Source organism: Pristiophorus japonicus, chromosome 19 (assembly GCF_044704955.1).
Source record: "Pristiophorus japonicus isolate sPriJap1 chromosome 19, sPriJap1.hap1, whole genome shotgun sequence".
Lineage (NCBI taxonomy): Eukaryota > Metazoa > Chordata > Chondrichthyes > Pristiophoridae > Pristiophorus > Pristiophorus japonicus.
In genome coordinates, this window is record NC_091995.1 from 57,486,859 (window position 1) to 57,512,513 (window position 25,655).

General features: G+C 45.0%; 1 protein-coding gene across 5 annotated transcripts; it reads left to right on the forward strand.

The window, feature by feature from the left end:
• Nucleotides 1-1,878: 1,878 nt before the first annotated feature.
• On the forward strand, nt 1,879-25,391 carry LOC139230460 (histone H2A type 2-C-like). 5 transcript variants are annotated; one of them, XR_011587931.1, is made up of 4 exons: nt 12,517-12,850; nt 18,047-18,178; nt 18,297-18,416; nt 18,545-18,629. XR_011587931.1 is itself a non-coding variant. In XM_070862285.1 (3 exons), exons 1-3 carry the CDS (start codon nt 1,879-1,881, stop codon nt 23,387-23,389), a joined length of 579 nt encoding a protein of 192 aa, XP_070718386.1. In that variant the 3' UTR covers nt 23,390-25,391. The 5 variants fall into 5 exon arrangements, 1 of the variants encoding a protein (XP_070718386.1); XR_011587934.1 differs by having other exon boundaries at nt 12,517-12,765; XM_070862285.1 differs by lacking the exons at nt 12,517-12,850; nt 18,047-18,178; nt 18,297-18,416 and adding exons at nt 1,879-2,199; nt 23,221-25,391 and having other exon boundaries at nt 18,545-18,633.
• Nucleotides 25,392-25,655: the final 264 nt, after the last annotated feature.

Genomic DNA, 25,655 nt, shown 5'->3' on the forward strand with positions numbered 1-25,655 from the left:
TCCAAGACTCTATTTCTCTACTTAATATTAAATCCCTACGGCTGATAAGCGGGGAGTTTCCTGACCAGGTGACCCTCAGTCGCTCTCAGTTATCAACCGGTCAATGTCTGTTGAACATGTAGTAATGTAGATCGACAAACAGAGCAGCGAGTTTGCTGTTCAGGTCATTGAATATATACTAAAAAATGAATGAACCTTCCTCGTAAGATTTTGGCCTGAGAGCAGAATAGAAACAGAACGAGCAGAATATAACTCAGAGGTGTTGTAACTGATGACATCATTCAAGAATTTGTGATTGTGGCGAGCAACAAATCTGATTGGATTTTTAAAGAGACCAATCAGAGAGATACAGAAAAATAGATATTGACAAGCGGCCAATGAACCAATCACAGTCGTTGCCTTACCCACCCCTCATTAGTATAGGTCTGTGGGCGGAGTGTGGGGCTGCCCATATAACACGGGCTCGGAGCAGCGTTTCCTCAAATCTGCACCGGACTGAAGGAGACGACGGCTAACGAAAAGAAAACAGTTGCCAAGACAGGCGCCAGGAAAGTAGTCACAAAAACACCATCGAAGAGCGGCAAGAAGTGCAGAAAGTCGAGGAAGGAGAGTTAGTCCATCTAAATCTGCTAAGTGATGAAGCAGATTCACCCCGACACCTGCATCTTGTGAACGATATTTTCGAGCGCATCGTGGGTGAGGTTTCCCGCCTGGCCCATTACAACAAGCGCCGCACCATCAGCTCCCGGGAGATCCAGACCACCGTGCGCCTGCTGCTGCCCGGGGAGCTGGCCAGGCATGCCGGGTCAGAAGGGACAAAGGCGGTAATCAAGTTCACCAGCTCCAAGTAAAACTGCGCGCTGTCCTGAGAGAACAAACCCAAACACAACAGCTCTTTTAAGAGCCACCCACAGCCTCTCTGAAAGAGCTGCACAATCGCATCACCCTTTAGACTCAAATCACTAATTATTTCCTGAACAAGTGTGAGAACATTTGCAGTTCCAGCTGTAGATTTAGTTTTGAATTCTCCGATAAACAGCTTCACTATCCGGTTCGACCTCAGTGTCGCTGGAATTTTCCGCCCGCAAACTACAACACGGTCCCTGCTCGCACTTTCCCTTTGCTCTCAGACCCGTTCATTTACACCGCCTGCCGTATTAAGAGCATGTTTCGGGGCTGAGACTCAGATTTCAGTCACATATTCTCGCAAGCACTTTTCAAATTTATGTTTCAATTCCTGTTGCGGGTCAGTCCGTGCATTAACCCGAGACTCCACGCTGTGTAACAACCAAGATTGGGAGTTCTTACAGAAACCAGAGCCGGGCAGTATGAACACTCTATCCCTCTTCTCCTTTCACAGAAGGACTCCCAATTCTGATCTGACTGCCGCCTCTGCGAGGGATCGATCGACAATCTATGAAACCCAACTTTTACAAAGATTAAGTTGGAATGTGTCCCGTTTGAGAATCCGTGGCTATTGATTCCCGCCCATTACAGACAGTTTGAAACAGTACCCGAATTTAATCTTGACTGTAACAGCCTGGAACTTGCAAGGGATATATGGAATAGACAAAATAAATTAAAACGTGTTAGCAAATCTTTGACTAATAGTTAATGTATTAACATAATCCGCTATTTTTAAAATATTGGCGTGGTTTTTGAGTTTAAAAATCGTTATTTTGACATTTGGAGACAGTAGTTTCAACCCTAATTTCATTAGTGGGCTAAGCAGACTGTGATTGGTTATCGGAAAAGACCAATGAAATTCACCACAGAGCGACCAATCACAAGTTCGCTCTCTACATTCCTCCAGATGGTTAAGAAAGGCAGATGTGGGAGGAGTTTCTCATTCTTTCTCTGAACCTGTGGATTGTGGAAATGTCTGGAAGAGGAAAAACCGGCGGTAAAGCTCGGGCCAATGCCAAGTCTCGTTCCTCCCGGGACGGACTGCAGTTCCCTATGGGCCGTATTCACAGGCTCCTGCGGAAGGGGAGCTACGCTAAGCGTGTGGGTGCCGGAGCCCCGGTCTACATGGCTGCTGTGCTCGAGTATCTGACCGCTGAAATCCTGGAGCTGGCCGGCAACGCGGCCCGCGACAACAAGAAGACCCGTATCATCCCCAGACACCTGCAGTTAGCCATCCGCAACGACGAGGAGCTCAACAAGCTGCTGGGAAAGGTGACCATCGCTCGGGACGAGGTACTGCCTAATATCCAGGCTGTGCTGCTGCCCAAGAAAACCAAATGTGTCCAAGAGCAAGTAAAGCGGACAAGATTTAATCTAATAACTCGCAGGCTCTTTTCAGAGCCACCCACAGTATCAACGTAAGGGCTGGTTACTGTTCTCTGGATCACAATTGTCCCAGATCTAAATTAACATTGAATCTCTGCAATTAAGCTGTTAATTTCCTGATCAGAAATGACCCGAACAGACATTCTCGGTTATAAATTGGTCACTGTCGACGAACAGTGCAGCGGGTTTACTGTTATAAAATCCTGCTGCAAGGTACCATAAATCATTTCTGGCATGCGAGGCGTGGTAGACTTACGTCGATTGCGATGTCCAGGAATCGAAGCCGCGTCTACTGCTTGGAAGGCAGCTCATCACTCACTATACCACCATCGCTCACATTTTAGAAATTGACAGGAAGAGGCTGGTTTTAATACAGTTTAGGTCACGAGATCGTAGTTTTGAACTAAGCTTAGTGCCTTCCAGCAGGTTAATGTCGTACAAATTAGTCAATTTACAAAAAACATTCATCATATGTTAATTATTTTTTAAACTAAAAGGGCTTAAAACTAATAAATGGGGTGAGGGCTCAGCCCAAGCAAGTTAACTATTCACAGTGATAATTTTTAATTGGAGGGAGAGTGCCTCAGTACCTTGCTTACATTCTGATTACTAAACATAGTATTTGTCCCACTTAAGAGCCGCAAGAACTAGTTAGTCCGTAAAAACAATGCATGTGTGACTGATGGTGCTGTCGTGGTGATCATAGCTGCCTTCCAAGTAGTTGATCCAGGGTTCGATTCCCGGCCATCGCAACCGATTCTGGTCAGGTCCGAAATGATTAGTGAGCTTGCAACAGCAGCATTTTATAACTGAGAATAATTGTCAATGAAATAAATTTTGATGAAAACCATTCATGTGCGCCTCACATAGCATTAAAAAGGACTTTGAACCAACCAATGAACTCTCAGTCAGAAACGTTGAGCCCATCAACCGCTCATTCCCTTTACACTCGGCTCTTAACATCCGTTTATATTCGGCTCACACAATGTGTTCAATGACGGCCGGTCTTGCGTTCAAGTCCGGTCTGTTTTGTATTTCGCTGAAGTCAGTCTCTCTCTATATTGAATCATGGAACTGAATATCCGCTAACAGCAAACCTGCGGCAGTGTTTCTCGATCTAGATTTCTACATGTTCAACAGAAAGTGACCGATTTATAACCGAGATCAGCAAACTTCCAGCTTAATTGCAGAGATTTTTATATATTAAATTAGATCTGGGATAATTATGATCTATAGAACAGTAACCAGCCTTTTCACAGCTACTGTGGGTGACTTTGAAAAGAACCTTTCAGTTATTAGATAGTGTGAGTTATGTACAGACCACCAAACAGTAGTAGTAGTAAGGTTGGGGACAGCATCAAACAAGAAATTAGGGATGTATGCAATAAAGGTACAGGAGTTATCATGGGTGACTTTAATCTACATATTGATTGGGCTAACCAAACTGATAGCAATGCAGTGGAGGAGGATTTCCTGGAGTGTATTAGGGATGGTTTTCGAGACCAATATATCGAGGAACCAACTGAGGAGCTGGCCATCCTAGACTGGGTGATGTGTAATGAGAAAGGACTAATTAGCAATCTTGTTGTGCGAGGCCCCTTGGGGAAGTGTGACCATAACATGGTAGAATTCCTTATTAAGATGGAGAGTGACAGTTAATTCAGAAACTAGGGTCCTGAACTTAAGGAAAGGTAACTTCGATGGTTTGAGGCATGAATTGGCTAGAATAGACTGGCAAATGATACTTTAAGGGTTGACGGTGGATAGGCAATGGCAGACATTTAAAAGATCACATGGATGAACTTCAGCAATTGTACATCCCTGTCTGGAGTAAAAAATAAAATGGGGAAGATGGCTCAACCGTGGCTAACAAGGGAAATTAAGGATAGTGTTAAATCCAAGGAGGAAGCAGATAAATTGGCCAGAAAAAGCAACAAACCTGAGGACTGGGAGACATTTAGAATTCAGCAAAGGAGGACGAAGGGTTTAATTAAGAGCGGGAAAATAGAGTATGAGAAGAAGCTTGCCGGGAACATAAAAACTGACTGCAAAAGCTTCTATAGATATGTGAAGACAAGAAGATTAGTGAAGACAAACGTAGATCACTTGCAGTCGGATTCAGGTGAATTTATAATAGGGAACAAAGGAATGGCAGACCAATTGAACAAATACTTTCGTTCTGTCTTCATGAAGGAAGACATAAATAACCTTCCAGAACTCCTAGGGGACCGAGGGTCTAGTGAGAAGGAGGAACTGAAGGATATCCTTATTAGGGGGGAAATTGTGTACGGGAAATTGACGGGATTGAAGGCCGAAAAATCCCCGGGGCCTGATAGTCTGCATCCCAGAGTATTTAAGGAAGTGGCCCTAGAAATAGTGGATGCATTGATGATCATTTTCCAACAGTCTATCGACTCTGGATCAGTTCTTATGGACTGGAGGGTAGCTAATGTAGCACCACTTTTTAAAAAGGGAGGAAGAGAGAAAGCGGGTAATTATAGACTAGTTAGCCTGACATCAGTAGTGGGGAAAATGTTGGAATCAATTATTAAGGATGAAATAGCAGCGTATTTGGAAAGCAGTGACAGGATCGGTCCTAGTCAGCATGGATTTATGAAGGGGAAATACACCTTTCGGGGCTCAATCGAGTCTTCTGCGGTCCCTCACGCGGGGGAGCCACCGCCCCAGCCTCTGCCAGGCTTCCAGGCCGCCGCTTTTAAAGCCCGACCACAAATCCGAAAAATGCTTGACCAATCTTCTGGAATTTTTTGTGGATGTAACTAGTAGAGTGGACAAGGGAGAACCAGTGGATGTGGTGTATTTGGACTTTCAAAAGGCTTTTGACAAGGTCCCACACGAGATTGGTGTGCAAAATCAAAGCACATGGTATTTGGGGTAATATACTGACGTGGATAGAGAACTGGTTGGCAGACAGGAAGCAGAGAGTCGGGATAAACGGATCCTTTTCAGAATGGCCGGCAGTGACTAGTGGAGTGCCGCAGGGCTCAGTGCTGGGATCCGAGCTCTTTATATAGATCAATGATTTGGATGAAGGAATTGAGTGGAATATCTCCAAGTTTGCAGATGACACTAAACTGGGTGGTGGTGTGAGCTGTGAGGGGGATGCTAAGAGGCTGCAGGTGACTTGGACAGGTTAGGTGAGTGGGCAAATGCATGGTAGATGTAGTATAATGTGGATAAATGTGAGGTTATCCACTTTGGGGGCAGAAACGCAAGGACAGAATATTATCTGAATGGCGGCAGATTAGGAAAAGGGGAGGTGCAACGAGACCTGGGTGTAATTGTTCATCAGTCTTTGAAAGTTGGCATACAGGTACAGCAGGTGGTGAAGAAGGCAAATGGTATGTTGACCTTCATAGTTAGGGGATTTGAGTATAGGAGCTGGGAGGACTTACTGCAGTTGTACAGGGCCTTGGTGAGGCCTCACCTGGAATATTGTGTTCAGTTTTGGTCTCCTAATCTGAGGAAGGACGTTTTGCTTTTGAGGGAGTGCAGCCAAGGTTCACCAGACTGGTTCCCAGGATGGCAGGACTGACATGTGAAGAAAGATTGGATCGACTAGGCTTATATTCACTGGAATTTAGAAGAATAAGAGGGGATCTCATAGAAACATATAAAATTCTGACAGGATTGGACAGGTTAGATGCAGGAAGAATGTTCCTGATGTTGGGAAGTCCAGAAGTTCCCGAAGTCCAGAACCAGGGGTCACAGTCTAAGGGTAAGGAGTAAGTCATTTAGGACCGAGATGAGTAGAAACTTCCTCACTCAGAGAAGTTTGAACATGTGGAATTCCCTACCACATAAAGTTGTCGAGGCCAGTTCGTTAGATATATTCAAAAGGGAGTTAGATGTGGCCCTTACAGCTAGAGGGATCAAGGGGTATGGAGAGAAAACAGGAATGGGGTACTGAAGTTGCATGATCAGCCATGATCATATTGAATGGTGGTGCAGGCTCGAAGGGCCGAATAGCCTACTCCTGCATCTATTTTCTTTGTTTCTATTATCGATCGATCCACCGCAAAGGCGGCAGTGAGACCAGAACTGGGAGTCCTTCTGTGAAAAAAGAGGGACAGAGTATTCAAACTGCCGCCGTTTTGGTCTCTGCAAGAACTCTCATTCTAGGTTGTTACACTCGGACTACAGGGTAAATAGACGGTTTGACCCCTAACTAGCATTTTCTTTCAAATTGAAAAGGGCGTGAGAGAGAACGAAGTGGCTATACTCTGAGTCTCACCCTAAGACAAACATCTAAATCGTCGGCAGGCGGTGTAAATTAACGGGTCTGAGAGCAAAGGGAAAGAGCGACCAGCGACAGTGTTTGCTGTTTAGGGCGGGAAATTAAACAGCGACTGAGGTCGAACCGTACAGTAAAATCGGTTATCTGAAAATTCAAAATTAAATCTACAGCTGGAGAAGCAAACATTCTCACACACTTGTTCAGAAAATAATTAGTGATTTGAATCTAAAGGGAGATGCGTTTGTGCAGCTCTTTCAGAGAGGTTGTGGGTGGCTCTTAAAAGAGCCGTTGTGTTTAGGTTTGTTCTCTCAGGACAGCGCGAAGTTTTACTTGGAGCTGGTGGACTTAGTCACTGCCTTTGTCTCTTCTGACACGGTGTGCTTGGCCAGCTCCCCGGGCAGCAGCAGGCGCACGGCGGCCTGGATCTCCCGGGACCTGATGGTGCGGTGCTTGTTGTAATGGGCCAGGGGGGAAGCCTCATCCGCGATGCGCTCCAAAATATTGTTCACAAACGAGTTTATGATTAGTTTAACACCTGTAGTGGGGAAAATGCTTGAAGCTATCATTCAGGAAGAAATAGCGGGACATCTAGATAGGAATAGTGCAATCAAGCAGACTCAACATGGATTCATGAATCGGAAATCATGCTTAACGAATTTACTGGAATTCTTTGAGGATATAACGAGCATGGTGGATAGAGGTGTACCGATGGATGTGGTGTATTTAGATTTCCAAAAGGCATTCGATAAGGTGCCACACAAAAGGTTACTGCAGATGATAAAGGTACGCAGAGTCAGAGGAAATGTATTAGCATGGATAGAGAATTGGCTGGCTAACAGAAAGCAGAGAGTCGGGATAAATGGGTCCTTTTCGGGTTGGAAATCGGTGGTTAGTGGTGTGCCACAGGGATCAGTGCTGGGACCACAACTGTTTACAATATACATAGATGACCTGGAAGAGGGGACAGAGTGTAGTGTAACAAAATTTGCAGATGACACAAAGGTTAGTGGGAAAGCGGGTTATGTAGATGAAACAGAGAGGCTGCCAAGAGATTTAGATAGGTTAAGCAAATGGGCAAAGGTTTGGCAGATGGAATACAATGTCGGAAAATGTGAGGTCATCCACCTTGGAAAAAAAACAGTAAAAGGGAATATTATTTGAATGGGGAGAAATTACAACATGCTGCGGTGCAGAGGGACCTAGGGGTCCTTGTGCATGAATCCCAAAAGGTTAGTTTGCAGGTGCAGCAGGTAATCAGGAAGGCGAATGGAATGTTGGCCTTCATTGCGAGAGGGATGGAGTACAAAAGCAGGGAGGTCCTGCTGCAACTGTACAGGGTATTGGTGAGGCCACACCTGGAGTACTGCGTGCAGTTTTGGTCACCTTACTTAAGGAAGGGTATACTAGCTTTGGAGGGGATACAGAGACGATTCACTAGGCTGATTCCGGAGATGAGGGGGTTACCTTATGATGATAGATTGAGTAGGCTGGGTCTTTATTCGTTGAAGTTCGGAAGGATGAGGTGTGATCTTATAGAAACATTTAAAATAATGAAAGGGATAGACAAGATAGAGGCAGAGAGGTTGTTTCCACTGGTCGGGGAGACTAGAACTAGGGGGCATGGCCTCAAAATACGGGGGAGCCAATTTAAAACCATGTTGAGAAGGAATTTCTTCTCCCAGAGGGTTGTGAATCTGTGGCATTCTCTGCCCAGGGAAGCAGTTGAGACTAGTTAATTGAATGTATTCAAATCACAGATAGATAGATTTTTAACCAATAAAGGAATTAAGCGTTATGGGGAACGGGCGGGTAAGTGGAACTGAGTCCACAGTCAGATCAGCCATGATCTTGTTGAGTTTCAGAGCAGGCTCGAGGGGCTAGATGGCCTACTCCTGTTCCTAATTCTTATGTTCTTCTGTTCTTATGATGCCCATAGCCATGGAGAAGATGTTGGTGTCGGGTGAACCTGCTTCATCACTTTGTAGATGTAGATGGAGTAACTCTCCTTCCTCGACTTTCTGCGTTTCTTGCCGCCGATCGGTGATGTTTTCATGATTACTTTATTGACGCCTTCTTGGCGGTAATTGTTGTACCCGGCGGAGGGAGCAGGCTCATCGGCCGCCATCTTGGGCAGGGCGACCAGGGGAGCGAGCTCACCAGCCGCCATCTTGGTCAGGGCGAATCTCACGGCGCATGTGCGGTCATTTGTGCAGGGACAAAGGGTGAGTGGGGCTTGAGGGTATCTGTCAGTTTGATTGGTCACATGTTTGTGCCTAGGTCAGTAACCCCTGAAAAAGAGCTTTGTTGTGCTGATTGTTGTCTGGTGACACTAGGACAGCACAGGCTCACCCTATTCGGCCAGCCCAGCCACTTACCCTATTGGGCCAGCCCAGGCGTACCCTATTGGGCCAGCACGGGCTCACCCTATTGGGCCAGCCCAACACAAGCTCATCCTATTGGGCCAGTACAGGCTCACCTGATTGGGTCAGCCCAGGCTTACGCTATTGAGCCAGACCAAGCTCAACCTATTGGGCCACAAAAGGCCCAGTGACCAGCAGAAAAAAAATCAGCACCTCATTAATGGTATCCTCACTCTGCGCACAGTGGCTGAAGAACTGAACCCACCCATGTAAGCTGGAAATGCATCATCACAGTCATTTTCAAGTTTATTTGTCGAGTGATCACCTCACCCTCACACAGAAGCTCCTGAGATTTACCTCCAGTGTGAATGATATCTATAAGTGATATTAAAAATGAAATTGTAGGGGTGAAAGAGGAGTTGGGTGAGGGGGGTTTGGAGAGTAGGGGTGAAAAAGAAGTTGTGGTGAAGAGTTGGAGAATAGAGATGAAGTAGGTGTTGGCATGAGGGGTTTGGAGAGTAGGATGAAAGAGGAGTAGGGGTGAGGAGTTTGGAGGGTAGGAGTGAAAGAGGAGTTGGGGTGATGAGTTGGAGAGTAGGGCTGAAGGAGGTGTTGGGATTAGGGGTTTAGAGAGTAGGGGTGAAGGAGGTGTTGGGATGAAGGGTTTGGAGAGAAGGGTTGAAAGAGGAGTTGAGTATTTGAGAGAAGTGGGGATAGATTAGTTGTGGAGGGGGTGTTCGAGAGTAGGGGTGAAGGAGGTGTATGAATGAGACGGAATTTATGTCCATTAAGCGCCTCTGTTGGACTATGATGGGATTTATTTTTCTTTTAAAATATTTTGAATTGTTTCACTGAAGTTAGACGCGGGGCTGCAGTTACTTTCGGGCACTGTGCTGTTACATTTGAATTAATATGGGCAGTGTTAATTGGGAATAGATTTGTATGGGATCATTCTGTGCTGAACACGTTGCTGGGCTGCCGGTTTTCTCTCAGCTCCAGTGATGAGGTGCTGTTTACACCAAATCCAGTGTCCTCTTACATTGTGATTCAAAATCCAGAGTCCACTTACATTATGACACCAAATCCAGGGATCACAGAGTAAGGCACAAAATCCAGGGATCACTTGCAATGTGACTACAAATCCAGGGGCCACTTACCTTGTGATACCAAATCCAGGGACCACTTACTTTGAGAAACCAGATTTAGAAACCACTTACATTGTGACACGAAACCAGGGACCACTTACACTGAGGCATCAAATCCAGGGATCCCTTACACGGTGACCCCAAGTCCAGGGGCCACTTACACAGAGGCAGCAAATCCATGGACACGTATACTGTGACATCAAATCCAGGGACCATGTAAAATGAGACACCAAATCCAGGACGAATTACATCATGACACCAAATTGAGAGATTAGAAACATAGAAACATAGAAAATAGGTGCAGGAGTAGGCCATTCTGCCCTTCTAGCCTGCACCGCCATTCAATGAGTTCATGGCTGAACATGCAACTTCAGTACCCTCTTCCTGCTTTCTCGCCATACCCCTTGATCCCCCGAGACTTCATCTAACTCCCTTTTGAATATATTTAGTGAATTGGCCTCAACAACTTTCTGTGGTAGAGAATTCCACAGGTTCACCACTCTCTGGGTGAAGAAGTTTCTCCTCATCTCGGTCCTAAATGGCTTACCCCTTATCCTTAGACTGTGACCCCTGGTTCTGGACTTCCCCAACATTGGGAACATTCTTCCTGCATCTAACCTGTCTAAACCCATCAGAACTTTAAACTTACTAATACCGTGACTATAAATCCAGGGACCAGTAACACGGAGGCATCAAATCCAGGGACACTGAAACTGTGACAAAGAAGGGACCACTGCCACTGAGACACCAAATCCTTGGACTATTTACACTAAGATTATAAAATTAAAGGGATATATGGCACAGAAATGGGCCATTCGGACTAACCAGTCCATGCCGTTGTTTACTCAGGAATTAGAGAGCCTCAGTATGGGGAATGGTCATGCTGGTGAAAGCATCTCCAGTTGGGGCAAAAGATCTGTAATGAATGAAGATCTGATGGTGGATTCACATGGTGACTCGTGGGGCCTTGTGGCAGATTATTGTCAGAAGCCCTTTTCAGACAGGCTTATGATTAGATGTAACCAGTGCAACAACTGTATCTGTCTATTCCCCAAATCCTCAAATCTAATGTTCCTAATTTATTTTCTGTGAGAAACGTAGAGAAGTGAAAGAAGGATGGAAATGACATTTGCAAAGGAAAGAAGGTTCCTTGAATGAACACATTGTGAGCCTGTTTTGTGACTCGTCTGTGTGAGATTAAAAACTTGAAATGGAAAATGGCACGTCCAGTGAAACTTATATTGCCAATAGGGCTTTCTAAGTTAATCCTGAGCCTTATATCCTATTGACTAGACCAACCACCAACCCCAATCCTAACAAATAACCACAAACCACAAGCACTAGCCCCTAAACCTACACCTAAACACAGCCCATAACCAAGGTTAAGAAGATAAGAAACAGGAGCAGTAGTGGTACATCTGACCCACTGAGACTGCTCCGCCATTCAATAAGATCATGGCTGATCTGATCTTGGCCTTAATTCCACTTCCCTCTCCCCATAACTGTTGACTCCCTTATCTCTCAAAAATCAGTCTATCTGCAACTTAAATATATTCAATGACCCAGCCTCCACTGCTCTCTGGGGTAGAGAATTTCAAAAATTTACGACCCTCTGAGAAAAGAAATTCCTCCACATTTCCGTTTTAAATGGGTGACCTGTTATTTTCAGACTGTGCCACCTAGTTCTAGATTCCCCCACAAGAGGAAACAGAAATCAGTGAAGGAGTTAAAGACTTGATAAAGGAAGTATTCAAACAATTATTTTGATGCAAGAAATACTGCAAGGTATGATAGTAATAAGTAATTATAATCAAGCAAAATTATCAAAGACAATTACAAAGATCAGAACATTTCAAAGGCGATGCAGTATGTGTGGAGTTCTACTAACTGCATTCAAAAATCGTTAAACAATACAGAAAATAACAGATTTCTAGTCTTAAGCAAGATAGTTATTTCAAGGGTTGGTTGAAAGGAACGTCAAATGAGTGTAAAGTGAGACACGCCGATTCAGTCTATGACACCCACAAGCCGTATACTCAAACGAAACAAGCTTGAGATTTGATGTGGTAAAAGATGAACTGCGTCAGAAGTGAAATAATCTAGAGTAAGAAAAGGCCCAAAATGGAAGGGAAGGGAACATTAATTAATCTCCTCTCCTCTTATCATGGAGAAATCAAATATTCGACACACGGTGTTTTAAACAAGCTAATTTATTCAATATTTATACACAACATTCTTCAGCTCAAGTATAGGGGTTATTAAGAGCAGCAGAAACAAAGTCTAACTGCCAGAATGAGCATGATTCAGTGCCCATTGCAATCACAGTAAATCCTGTTCAATTGACTGATGAGGCATTTCGATGGCGGCTTATTTGCGCAGCATTCCGCCCGACGAACTCAGACTACAGGGTCCTAGTGCGCAGGCGCAGGACCTGGCGGTGTTTAGGGCATGCGCGGTGCGTATCATGGCGGAGCGAACGCGGTGAATGTCTGTTCCGCACAAGAGCCCTTTTTCAGCGGAGCGGAGGAGAGCAATAGACTAGCAGGTAGCCGGGGAGATTTCATAAACAACTGGTACCCGCCAGAATCCCGGATTACTAACTGGATATCGGCGACTGCAGCTTCAAGGCTTTCTCTCGGTCATAGGCCCAGAATAACGGTGGCCATCTTTGTACAGGAAGACAAGTTCAGCCCTCCGCCATCTTGATTCAGTGAGCAGCGAAGCGCATGCGCGGTCATCTTGGCGCAGGAGCAACGTGAGGTGCCTCAGTGTCTGTTTCCAACCGGTTGTCGTGGGTAAAGCAACAACTTAGTTATTTTATTCTCAGTCTGGACACCTCTGATATCTCACCATCTCTCCTAAAGGCGCTGCTCAGTGCTAAGCTTACGGTTTACGTCCCAGACAATTGTAGCAGCAAAGCACCAGAGCTGTTCACTCCCAGCGTTAGAAACCCCATGTACAGTCCGAGGGTTGGAATCCCCGTGAACAGTCCCAGGATTATTATCTCATAAGAACATAAGAAAAAGGAGCAGGAGTAGGCCATTTGGCCCCTCGAGCCTGCTGCACCATTCAGTAAGAACATGGCTGACATGATCATGGACTCAACTCAACTTCCTTGCCCACTCCCTATAACCTTATCGTTCAAAAATCTATCTCCGCCTTAAATATATTCAATGACCCAGCTCTCTGGTACAGAGAATTCCATAGATTTACAATTCCATAGAAATTTCTCCTCATCTCAGTTTTAAATGGGCGTCCCCTTATTCTGAGACTATGCCCCCTAGTTTTAGTTTCCCCTAATATCTGCATCCACCTTGTTGAGAACCCTCGTTATCTTATATGTTTCAATAAGATCACCTCTCATTATTCTGAACTCTAATGTTTATAGGCCCAACCTACACAGCCTATCCTCATAAGACAACCCCCTCATCTCTGGAATCAACCTCTGTACAGCCTCCAATGCATGTATATCCTTCCTTAAAAACGGAGACCAAAACTGCATACAGTACTCCAGGTTTGGCCTCACCAATACACTGTACAGTTGTAGCAGGACTTCTCTGTTTTTATACTCTCTCCTCCTTGCAATAAAGGCCACCATTCCATTTGTCTTCCTGATTACTTGCTGTACCTGCATACTAACTCTGTTTTATGCAGAAGGATCCCGAGGTCTTTCTGTACTGCAGCACTTAGAAATTTTTCTCCATTTAAATTATAATTTGCTTTTGTATTATTTCTGCCAAAGTGGATACCCTTACATTCTCCCACATCATACTCCATCTGCCAAATTTTTGCCCTCTCATTTAGCCTGTCTGTATCCCTTTGCAGATTGTTTGTGTCCTCAAAATTTGCTTACCCACCCATCTTTGTATCATTAGCAAACTGGGCTACATTAAACTCGGTCCTTTCATCCAAGTCATTAATATAGATTATAATAGTTGAGGACACAGCATCGACCCCTGCGGCACCCCAGTAATCACTATTTGTCAACCGGAAAATGACCCATTTATCCCGACTCTCTGTTTTCTGTTAGTCACCCAATCCTCTATCCATGCTAATATACTGCCCTCAACCCCATGAGCTTTTATCTTGTGCAGTAACCGCTTATGTGGCACCTTATCGAATGCCTTTCTTTAAATCCAACCACATCCACTGGTTCACCTTTCCCAGCCTGCTCGTTACATCCTCAAAGAACTCCAGCAAATTTGTCAAATATGATTTCCCTTTCATTAAGCCATGCTAACTCTGCTTTATTGAAACATGCTTTTCCAAATGTCCCGCTACTGCTTCCTTAATAATGGACTCCAGCATTTTCCCGAGAGAAGTTAGGCTAACTGGTCTACAGTTTCCTGCTTTTGCCTGCCTCCTTTTTTAAATAGAGGCGTTATATTTGCGGTTTTCCAATCTGCTGGGACCGTCCCAGAATCCAGAGAATTTTGGTAGATTACAACCAATGCATCCACTATCTCTGCAACCACTTCTCCTAAGAATCTAGGATGTAAGCCATCAAGTCCAGGTGACTTGTCCACCTTTAGTCCCATTATTTTACCGAGTACTACTTCATTATTGATAGTGATTGTATTAAGTTCCTCCCTCCTTTTAGCTGCTTGATTATCCACTTCGGTATTACTCTCAGTGACCGAGTGTTTTACTCCAATTAAACTGGTCTCGGACTGTTTCTGTCAGATAATAACTCCTGCACGGTCCCAGCAAACACTTCCACTCCCTCGTCCCTCCGATGTTTCTGCAGGATTGCTTTGTGACGAAGGGCTCATGGAGAGAAACACCCTGCATGGAATGGTCCAAAATTGAGCATCTCATAGAAACATAGAAAACATAGAAAATAGGTGCAGGAGTAGGCCATTCGGCCCTTCTAGCCTGCACCGCCATTAAATGAGTTCATGGCTGAACATGCAACTTCAGTACCCCATTCCTGCTTTCTCACCATACCCCTTGATTCCCCTAGTAGTAAGGACTTCATATAACTCCTTTTTGAATATATTTAGTGAATTGGCCTCAACAACTTTCTGTGGTAGAGAATTCCACAGGTTCACCACTCTCTGGGTGAAGAAATTCCTCCTCATCTCGGTCCTAAATGGCTTACCCCTTATCGTTAGACTGTGTCCCCTGGTTCTGGACTTCCCCAACATTGGGAACATTCTTCCTGCATCTAATCTGTCTAACCCCGTCAGAATTTTAAACGTTTCTATGAGGTCCCCTCTCATTCTTCTGAACTCCAGTGAATACAAGCCCAGTTGATCCAGTCTTTCTTGATAGGTCAGTCCCGCCATCCCGGGAATCAGCCTGGTGAACCTTCGCTGCACTCCCTCAATAGCAAGAATGTCCTTCCTCAGGTTAGGAGACCAAAATTGTACACAATACTCCAGGTGTGGCCTCACCAAGGCCCTGTACAACTGTAGCAACACCTCCCTGCCCCTGTACTTAAATCCCCTCGCTATGAAGGCCAACATGCCATTAGCTTTCTTAACCGCCTGCTGTACCTGCATGCCAACCTTCAATGACTGATGTACCATGACACCCAGGTCTCGTTGCACCTCCCCTTTTCCTAATCTGTCACCATTCAGATAATAGTCTGTCTCTCTGTTTTTACCACCAAAGTGGACAACCTCACATTTATCCACATTATACTTCATCTGCCATGCATTTTCCCACTCACCTAACCTATCCAAGTCGCTCTGCAGCCGATAGCATCCTCCTCGCAGCTCACACTGCCACCCAACTTAGTGTCATCCGCAAATTTGGAGATACTACATTTAATCCCCTCGTCTAAATCATTAATGTACAGTGTAAACAGCTGGGGACCCAGCACAGAACCTTGCGGTACCCCACTAGTCACTGCCTGCCATTCTGCAAAGTCCCCATTTACTCCCACTCTCTGCTTCCTGTCTGACAACCAGTTCTCAATCCATGTCAGCACACTACCCCCAATCCCATGTGCTTTACCTTTGCACATTAATCTCTTGTGTGGGATCTTGTCGAAAGCCTTCTGAAAGTCCAAATATACCACATCAACTGGTTCTCCCTTGTCCACTCTACTGGAAACATCCTCAAAAAATTCCAGAAGATTTGTCAAGCATGATTTCCCTTTCACAAATCCATGCTGACTTGGACCTATCATATCACCTCTTTCCAAATGCACTGCTATGACATCCTTAATAATTGATTCCATCATTTTACCCACTACCGATGTCAGGCTGACCGGTCTATAATTCCCTGTTATCTCTCTACCTCCTTTTTTAAAAAGTGGGGTTACATTGGCTACCCTCCACTCCATAGGAACTGATCCAGAGTCAATCGAATGTTGGAAAATGACTGTCAATGCATCCACTATTTCCAAGGCCACCTCCTTAAGTACTCTGGGATGCAGTCCATCAGGCCCTGGGGATTTATCGGCCTTCAATCCCATCAATTTCCCCAACACAATTTCCCGACTAATAAGGATTTCCCTCAGTTCCTCCTCCTTACTAGACCCTCCGACCCCTTTTATATCCGGAAGGTTGTTTGTGTCCTCCTCAGTGAATACCGAACCAAAGTACTTGTTCAATTGGTCCGCCATTTCTTTGTTCCCCGTTATGACTTCCCCTGATTCTGACTGCAGGGGACCTACGTTTGTCTTTACTAACCTTTTTCTCTTTACATATCTATAGAAACTTTTGCAATCCGTCTTAATGTTCCCTGCAAGCTTCTTCTCGTACTCCATTTTCCCTGCCCTAATCAAACCCTTTGTCCTCCTCTGCTGAGTTCTAAATTTCTCCCAGTCCCCGGGTTTGCTGCTATTTCTGGCCAATTTGTATGCCACTTCCTTGGCTTTAATACTATCCCTGATTTCCCTTGATAGCCACGATTGAGCCACCTTCCCTTTTTTATTTTTACGCCAGACATGAATGTACAATTGTTGTAGTTCATCCATGCGGTCTCTAAATGTCTGCCATTGCCCATCCACAATCAACCCCTTCAGTATCATTCGCCAATCTATCCTAGCCAATTCACGCCTCATACCTTCAAAGTTACCCTTCTTTAAGTTCTGGACCATGGTCTCTGAATTAACTGTTTCATTCTCCATCCTAATGTAGAATTCTACCATATTATGGTCACTCTTCCCCAAGGGGCCTCGCACAACGAGATTGCTAATTAATCCTCTCTCATTACACAACACCCAGTCTAAGATGGCCTCCCCCCTAGTTGGTTCCTCAACATATTGGTCTAGAAAACCATCCCTTATGCACTCCAGGAAATCCTCCTCCACCGTATTGCTTCCAGTTTGGCTAGCCCAATCTATGTGCATATTAAAGTCACCCATTATAACTGCTGCACCTTTATTGCACGCACCCCTAATTTCATGTTTGATGCCCTCCCCAACATCACTACTACTGTTTGGAGGTCTGTATACAACTCGAAGGGACAAGGCTCCCAGCTTTAATCATTCTCTGTCCTTTCCCCCCAGGACCAGTTCCTTTGCTCAGATTCTGATAAAAGTAAATTGGGAAAAGTGCACTATGATTATTACAGGCTGAATTAGTGCAGAGAGCTGCGCATGCGCGGTGCAGCCCTGCCCCCTGTGTCGATTCCCAGTGAGCAGAAGAGCGCATGCGCCCGCCCCTCCCCCAGCCTTGCCTGTGATCGCCACTCACTCAGTGAGCGGAAGAAGATGGTTTAAAACAGCCGGGAATGGAGACACCGCAGCCCCGGGGTAAGGCAGCGAGCAGCAGCCTCCTTACAGCAGCGCAGCGCTTTGGGAGCATGTCCGCAGCTGGGCTCAGGGATTGGCATTGAGTCCGGGGGAAGTTCAGGGGAAGTTGGGATCTGTGTGTAAGGGGCAGAGTGGACCAAGAACCAGTCTCAGTGCATGGTTTGAGTGGGGGAGGGGAGAGGCCATTCTCGGGCTGTGTGTGGACAGCGTGTGTCCAGGGTAAGAGAGGCAGAATGGTCAGAATCTGCTATTTACAATCTGCTGCTCTTTCTCTCCAAACCAGTTGTGAACGTCCCTGGTTTAGGTCCATTGGGGCTGTGAGTAAGACGGAGAGTGGATCAGAAACTAGTTCCAGACCATGGCGTGAGTGGGGGAAGGGAGAGGCCATTCTCGGACTGTGTGTGGACAGTGTAAGGTAAGGGAGAAAGTAAACCACCTCGCTCTTTCAAATCATTGCTGCCGCCTTTCCCCAAATCAGTCGTGAATGTTCCTGATTCAGTTCCAATCTCACCGTGTCTGTTGTTCTTGGACAGTGAGCAGTGGAAACCCAGCCTGACAGTGAGGATATGGGGAGTTTCACAAAGTGCATCTATTGCAGGCACCAAGAGAGGAGTGTGGGAGAAGATATTTTAAAGACCGGTTATATTGTTTCGGTGAGCTGAGTTCTCCAGAACCATGTTGCTGGTGATCGAGAGATACATTGTCGCTCCCTCAGTTACATCATATTCTCCCCTGCATCCATATCTTAGAATTAATAATGTTCTCGTATTATTATTCTCAGAGCAAAATTCTTTACCCAGCCAGAACAAATGTGATCTTTCCTCCATCCGGAACACAAGGAACAGTGCAGGCAGCTCCTTTTCACACACAGTAAGTAGATTATCACTCACAGAACTGGCCTCAATCCTATTATCATGGGCAGCAGAATCTGTCAGTCCCACAGAGATCCGAAGTGGCAGAGTCACATTGTGAATCTTACAGCCACATGGAGCAGTCGAATCAGATGCTGTTTCACCATTGAAACAGATCACACTGACAGGTACATTAAACACCCACACTCACTTGCTAGAAACTGGCAGGTACAGAATAAAACACACAATCATCTATTAGAAAAAATGTCAAACAGATAGTATAAACCACACTCGCATATTAGAAGCTGACGGGTACAGAACAAAAGCCATATTCACGTTTCAGAATCTGACGCATTCAGTATTTTACCCCCCCGATTATACCAGAAGATGACAGGTGCAGAATAAAATCCACATTCCTGTACCATAGACTGACAGATACAGCATGCAACACACATATATGAAAGTGACACGAACAGAATAAAATCCCCACTTGCATACCAGAGAGTGACAGGTAAAGTGTAAATCCCATGTGCACATATCGGAAAACTGAAAGGCAGAAAGTAGAATTGTCACTTGTATTGCAGAAACTGATAGGGGCAGAGTAAAACCCACACATCAGAAAAATGACATGTAGAAGGCAAAATCTTCACTCACATATTAGAGAAATACAGATAAAAAGTAAAATTGATACTCACGTTCACATACCAGAGACTGGCAAATACAGAATAAATTCCACACTCACATAGCAGGATCTGACAGGTACAGTCTAAAACACACAATCAAGTAGCAGGAACAAATAGGTATAGCTTAAACCCAGACTAACATATCAGAAACTGAGAAGCACAGATTAAACCTCAACACACACCAAAACCTGACATTTACAGAAAAATACACACACTTGCATATCAGAGACTGATATATAGTATAAAACCCACACTCATATATATCAGAGACTGAGATATACAGTATAAAACCCACACTCACATATCAGAGGCTGACATATTAAAATCCATAGTCCCATTACATAAATTGACAGATACAGTGAAATGCCCATACTCACTTACCAGTAATTGACAGGTACAGGGTAAAGAACTCTCTTCCGTACTAGAAACTGACAGGTGCAAAGGAAAGCCCACTCTCAATTAAGCAGAAACTGGCAGCTAAACAGTAAGGCCCATAATCACATATCAGAACTTGACAGATACAGAATAAAATCCAGACTCCCATAACAGAAATGGAGGGATACAGAGAAAGGTCCACACTCACATACCAGAGACAGATAGATACAGAGTAAAACTTAGACTCATTTGCCAGAGACTGACAGATTCAGCATAAACACTCAGCTCCATAACAAAAATTGACAGTTAGAAAGTAAAACAAATACTCTATCAGGTATTGGTGGTACAGAGTAAATCAATACGAACATACTGGAGAATTACAGGTATGGAGTAGAGCTCACATTCACATAACAAAGATGGACAGATACAGCACAAAACACACACACACACACACACACCAGGAATGGAAAGATACAGAATGAAACCCACAGGCAATTACCAGAAATTGACAGGTACAGCATAAAATCCACGCTCTCGTATCGAAAACTGACATACAGAGTAAAACCCTCATTCACATACCAGAGATGGACAGATACAGAGTAAAATCCACCATACCAGACACCAACTATATTAATTCTATATTTACCTATCATGGATCAGTGAGTGAAAGTGTCAGTATCTATCCTTGAATCACCAGTCAGTCCCACGCTGACACTGCACTGATTGAAATTGGCAGTGTCCATCCTACACTCACCTGTCAATCAGAATCTGGCACATAGTAACAGAGAATGTCAGAGGCAGTATCTATCCAACACTCACCTGTCACATAGTAATGAGAGAGGCAGTATCTATCCAACACTCACCTGTCACATAATATCAGAGAATGAGAGAGGCAGTATCTATCCAACACTCACCTGTCACATAGTATCAGAGAATGAGAGAGGCAGTATCTATCCAACACTCACCTGTCACATAGTATCAGAGAATGAGAGAGGCAGCATCTATCCAACACTCACCTGTCACATAGTAACAGAGAATGTCAGAGGCAGTATCTATCCAACACTCACCTGTCACATAATATCAGAGAATGAGAGAGGCAGTATCTATCCAACACTCACCTGTCACATAGTATCAGAGAATGAGAGAGGCAGTATCTATCCAACACTCACCTGTCACATAGTATCAGAGAATGAGAGAGGCAGCATCTATCCAACACTCACCTGTCACATAGTAACAGAGAATGTCAGAGGCAGTATCTATCCAACACTCACCTGTCACATAATATCAGAGAATGAGAGAGGCAGTATCTATCCAACACTCACCTGTCACGTAGTATCAGAGAATGAGAGAGGCAGTATCTATCCAACACTCACCTGTCACATAGTATCAGAGAATGAGAGAGGCAGTATCTATCCAACACTCACCTGGCAATCCAACTCTGCCTCACTGTACCAGAGATTGAGAGATGCACTATCTATCCTATGTTAACAAATATATCCCATACTGATAGCAATATCAGAGAATGAGAGGTACAGTGTCTATCCCATATTCAGCAGTCAATCCTACAATGACACATGGTATATTAGAGAGTGGGAGTTAAAGTATCTATATATTTTATTCCACTGACAATCAAACACTGCCACACAGTAACAGAGAGTGATAGGTATAGTATCTACCCTATAGTCAACAATTCCCAAACTGGTATGTATGACCAGAGAGTGACTGGCAGCTATTTCCTATACACACCTGTCAATCCCACACTGACACATGGTAGCAGATAATGAGTGGCAGTGTCTAGTCCTATACATACCTGTCAATCCCACACTGACACACAGTACCAGAGAGTGAGTGGCAGGTATTTCCGATACACACCTCTCAATCCCACACTGAAACACAGTACCAGAAAGTGACTCATAAAGTGTCTAGTCTACCGTAACCAAGCTATTTAAAACTGTCCCATTGTACAAATGAGTGGCAGAAACAATGTCTATCCCTTTTCACTAGACGACTGTGTGTAGAACTGGACCCAGCCAGAGTCAGCACCTTCAGGGGAGGAAAGGGAGGGGAATCAGTGAGTGTAGAACTGAACCCTACCAGAGTCAGCACATTCAGGGGATGAGAGGAGAGGTAGGGGAACCAGTGAGTATAGAACTTGTTAGCGTGAATGTTTTCTCGCTAGAATCACTGAACACTCGGGATTGGTTCCAACGCCAAAACGGCCTTTATTATTCCGGCAGGGAGGAAGCCTCTGGTCTAAGTCCAGGCATCTCTCTCTGTCGAACAAAGAAAACCATCAATATTTATATGTTTTACAGCAGTTAATTCCAGTTACTCAGCCCACATCGGCTGGACACAATCCAATCATAACGATTATAGATTACATATCGGTTTCTTCAACCCAATAGAATTCCCCTGGTACATCTGGGGGCTGTATGTTCGGTTCCTGTCAGCTCGGGCTGATTCATGACCCTGTGATGTGATGCAGGCCCCCTTATCTCTGTTACTCGGGGGCTCTGCTATGACCTTGCTGAGCTATCTCAACATGGTTGCTAAGCACTCCATCTGGAGTCATCGATTAAGGACATTCCGTACCAGGCACTATAACAGTTTGTTATGGTTATCTTGTCTCAAGCTGTTGATCCAAGACATTCCTGGTACCAGGCCTCACAGGGTCATTACTCAGTCAGCCTCAGTCAGCAGTTCATTGCTTGACTAACTGAGTTCCCATCATGCTTGGAGGAGCCCCCTGACAGCCATTTTATATTTGGCTACCATTTTAAACACATACATGTATATATATATATATAATCAGCAGGTGCCTAATGCCCTACAACAATTCCCCCCTTTCGGAAAAGGGACTAGTCCAAGTCCCCCTTTAACCGACTGTCCTATCGCCATCCCTAATAGATTTTGTGCACGGTCCGGTACTCCCTGCCTCAATGTGCTGGCCAGTCACGCGGTTTCAGGAGTCCCGGTTGCTTAGATCAAATTGATAAAGGCCAAATCCTCCTGTCCCTCTGTTAGACAGGCTTTTTTAATATCCAGGGACCTGGCATGGGTCCTTCTTCGTTGTGCGTGGTGCCTGCATGCCCTAAGTCTCATTAGTATACAGGGTAGAACGTCCATCCATCCCTTCCCGGTTTCAGTTATGGCTTTGGCAATTGCTGTCTTAAGGGTACGGTTCACGCTAACAAACTGAACCTAGCCAGAGTCAGCACCTTCAGGGGAGGAGAGGGAGGGGAATTAGTGAGTGTAGAACTGAACCCAGCCAGAGTCAGCACCTTCAGGGGAGGAGAGGAACGGGAACCAGTGAGTGTAGAACTGAACCCAGCCAGAGTTAGTGATGAAAATTGGGAGCGGAGGACAAGCTGCCTTTAGACGTGCGATGTGTTTGAATTTCATGACAGGGAGGGGGGAAATGTATGGGGCAGGAATTTACAGCTTTGGAGGAACAAGAGAGGAAAGAATGCTCCATAGAATCTAGAATTGTCTGTTGTGAATTTCTGTCCTGTACTTGCAGTAATGATTTTTGTAAACTCCTTTTCCAGGGTTTCAGAAGGGCAGGATTTGCAGACGGGAAACTCAAACCAAACATCACATCAAGATCTGACGGAATCACTCGATTCATCAGGAACTGAATATCATCGGCCTTTGAATGTTGAAGGAGAAATGTTTGTCTGTTCTGTCTGTGGGAACAGATTTCAAACATCAGTGTGACTGTAAATGCACCGAGATACACACACCTGAGTGAGATTGTTCCAGTGTAGTGACTGTGGAAAGAGCTTTAACCAGTTACACTGCCTGTCAAAACATTGCATCATTCACAGCGGGGAGAAACCGTACACGTGTTGTGTGTGTGGACGAGGCTTCAGTTGATCGTCCAACCTGGAGAGACACAAGGGCACCCACACCACAGAGAAACAGTGGGAATGTGGGGACTGTGGGAGGAGATTCAATTACCCATCTGATCTGGAAGTTCATCGGCGTAGTCACACTGGGGAAAGGCCGTTCACCTGCTCTGATTGTGGGAAGGGATTCACTACCTCATCCGACCTGCTGATACACCAGCGAGTTCACACTGGGGAGAGGCCGTTCACCTGCTCAGAGTGTGGGGAGAGATTCACTCAGTCATCCCACCTTCTAACTCACCAGTGAGTTCACACAGGGGAGAGGCCATTCACCTGCTCTAAGTGTGAGAAGGGATTCACTCAGTCATCCCATCTGCTGAGACACCAGCGAGTTCACACTGGGGAGAGGCCGTTCACCTGCTCCGAGTGTGGGAAGCGATTCACTCAGTCATCCCACCTGCTGATGCACCAGCGAGTTCACACTGGGGAGAGGCCGTTCACCTGCACTGTGTGTGGGAAGGGATTCACTCAGTCATCCCACCTGCAGAGACACCAGCAAGTTCACAAGTGACTGCAGGGTTTGGATTCTGCTGTTGTCCCAGACTGAATCATGTCCATTCTGACAGTTGGGCTTTCTTTCTGCTGATATTGATTCCCCCCTATAACTGGGCTGGAGTTTAATATTCGGGATATTTGACCAATTAATCAACGGGAAAAGGGTCAGACAAAAATAATGCTGATTGTGTTTGAATCCATACGTCAACCTTTAAAAAACATAAGAAATAGGAGCAGAATTAAGCCATTGGCCACTCGAGCCTGCTTTGTCATTTAATAAGATCATGGCTGATCTGATCTTGGGCACAGCTCCACTTCCCTGCCTACTCCCCATAACCCTTCACTCCATTATTGCTCAAAAATCTGGCGATCTACTCCTTAAATATCTTCAATGACCCAGCCTCCACAGCTCTTTGGGGTAGATAATTCCAAAGATTTATGACCCTCTGAGCAAATAAATTTCTCCTCATCTCAGTTCTAAATTAGCGACCCCTTATTCTTAAACTATGCCCCCTAGTTCTAGATTCCCCCACGCATGGAAACATCCTCTCTGCATCTACCTTGTCGAGCCCCCTCATGTTTCAATACGATCACCTCTCATTTTTCTAAACTCCAATGAGTGTAGGTCCAATCTGCTTAACCTATCCCAATAAGTCAACCCCTTCATCTTAGGAATCAAACTAGTGAAGCTTCTCTGAACTGTCTCCAATGCAAGCATATCCCTCCTTAAATAAGGAGATCAAAATTGCATGCAGTACTCCAGGTGTGGTCTCACCAATACCCTGTACAGTTGTAGCAGGACTTTCCTGCTTTTATACTCTATCCCCCTTGCAATAAAAGCCAACATTTCTATTGGCTTCATGTAGAGGGATTTTTTTTGGCTATTCCTGCTATGAACCTAATATAAGGCCTTATGGGGAAGGAAAATGGTCAAGCAGAATTCGTCTGCCTGGCAGAAAAACATTTAGACTCCAACATCCGCTGACCCTGAGTCGTGAAGATAGGGGAAGCAAGATATGGGATCGTTGAAGGGGGCACACAGCTGCATGTTTGTTTTTACTGATATCTGCTTGTTTTTCCGCTGATAACGGGGAACTGAATGTTTAAACCAGGGTCTCATGTACCTTTTTGCGGAATATGTCTATTCTTCTGTTGTAACCTTGATGACGCACGCACTTGTAGTTTGCAAGCTTAAATATGGGGTACTCTGGGCCAGTCGGGAAGTTCTGGGGTTATGGGTTGTGGAACCTGAGCATAGATCTCCGACATGGCCACCTCTCCAAATACGTATATTAAACTTGTGTGTTTTCCCACTTAAAGCAGATGGGTGTCTCGAGTCTTGTTCTTTGACATAGATTTGTACCCCAACATTTGGCGTAGTTGGCAGGATCTTGTGGCACGGGTGAGACGACGGCGGAGCGGTCACAACAAGAGTGAGTAACTTTTACCACTCACAAATTCGGTGGCCCGGAAGTCGACGGTCAAACTCGACCACAGATCCGAATCAAGTGAGATCTGCTGAGCGGATAAGACACGATTTTAAGAATTGGTACCATAAAGTAATAGGTTTTTAAAGTAGG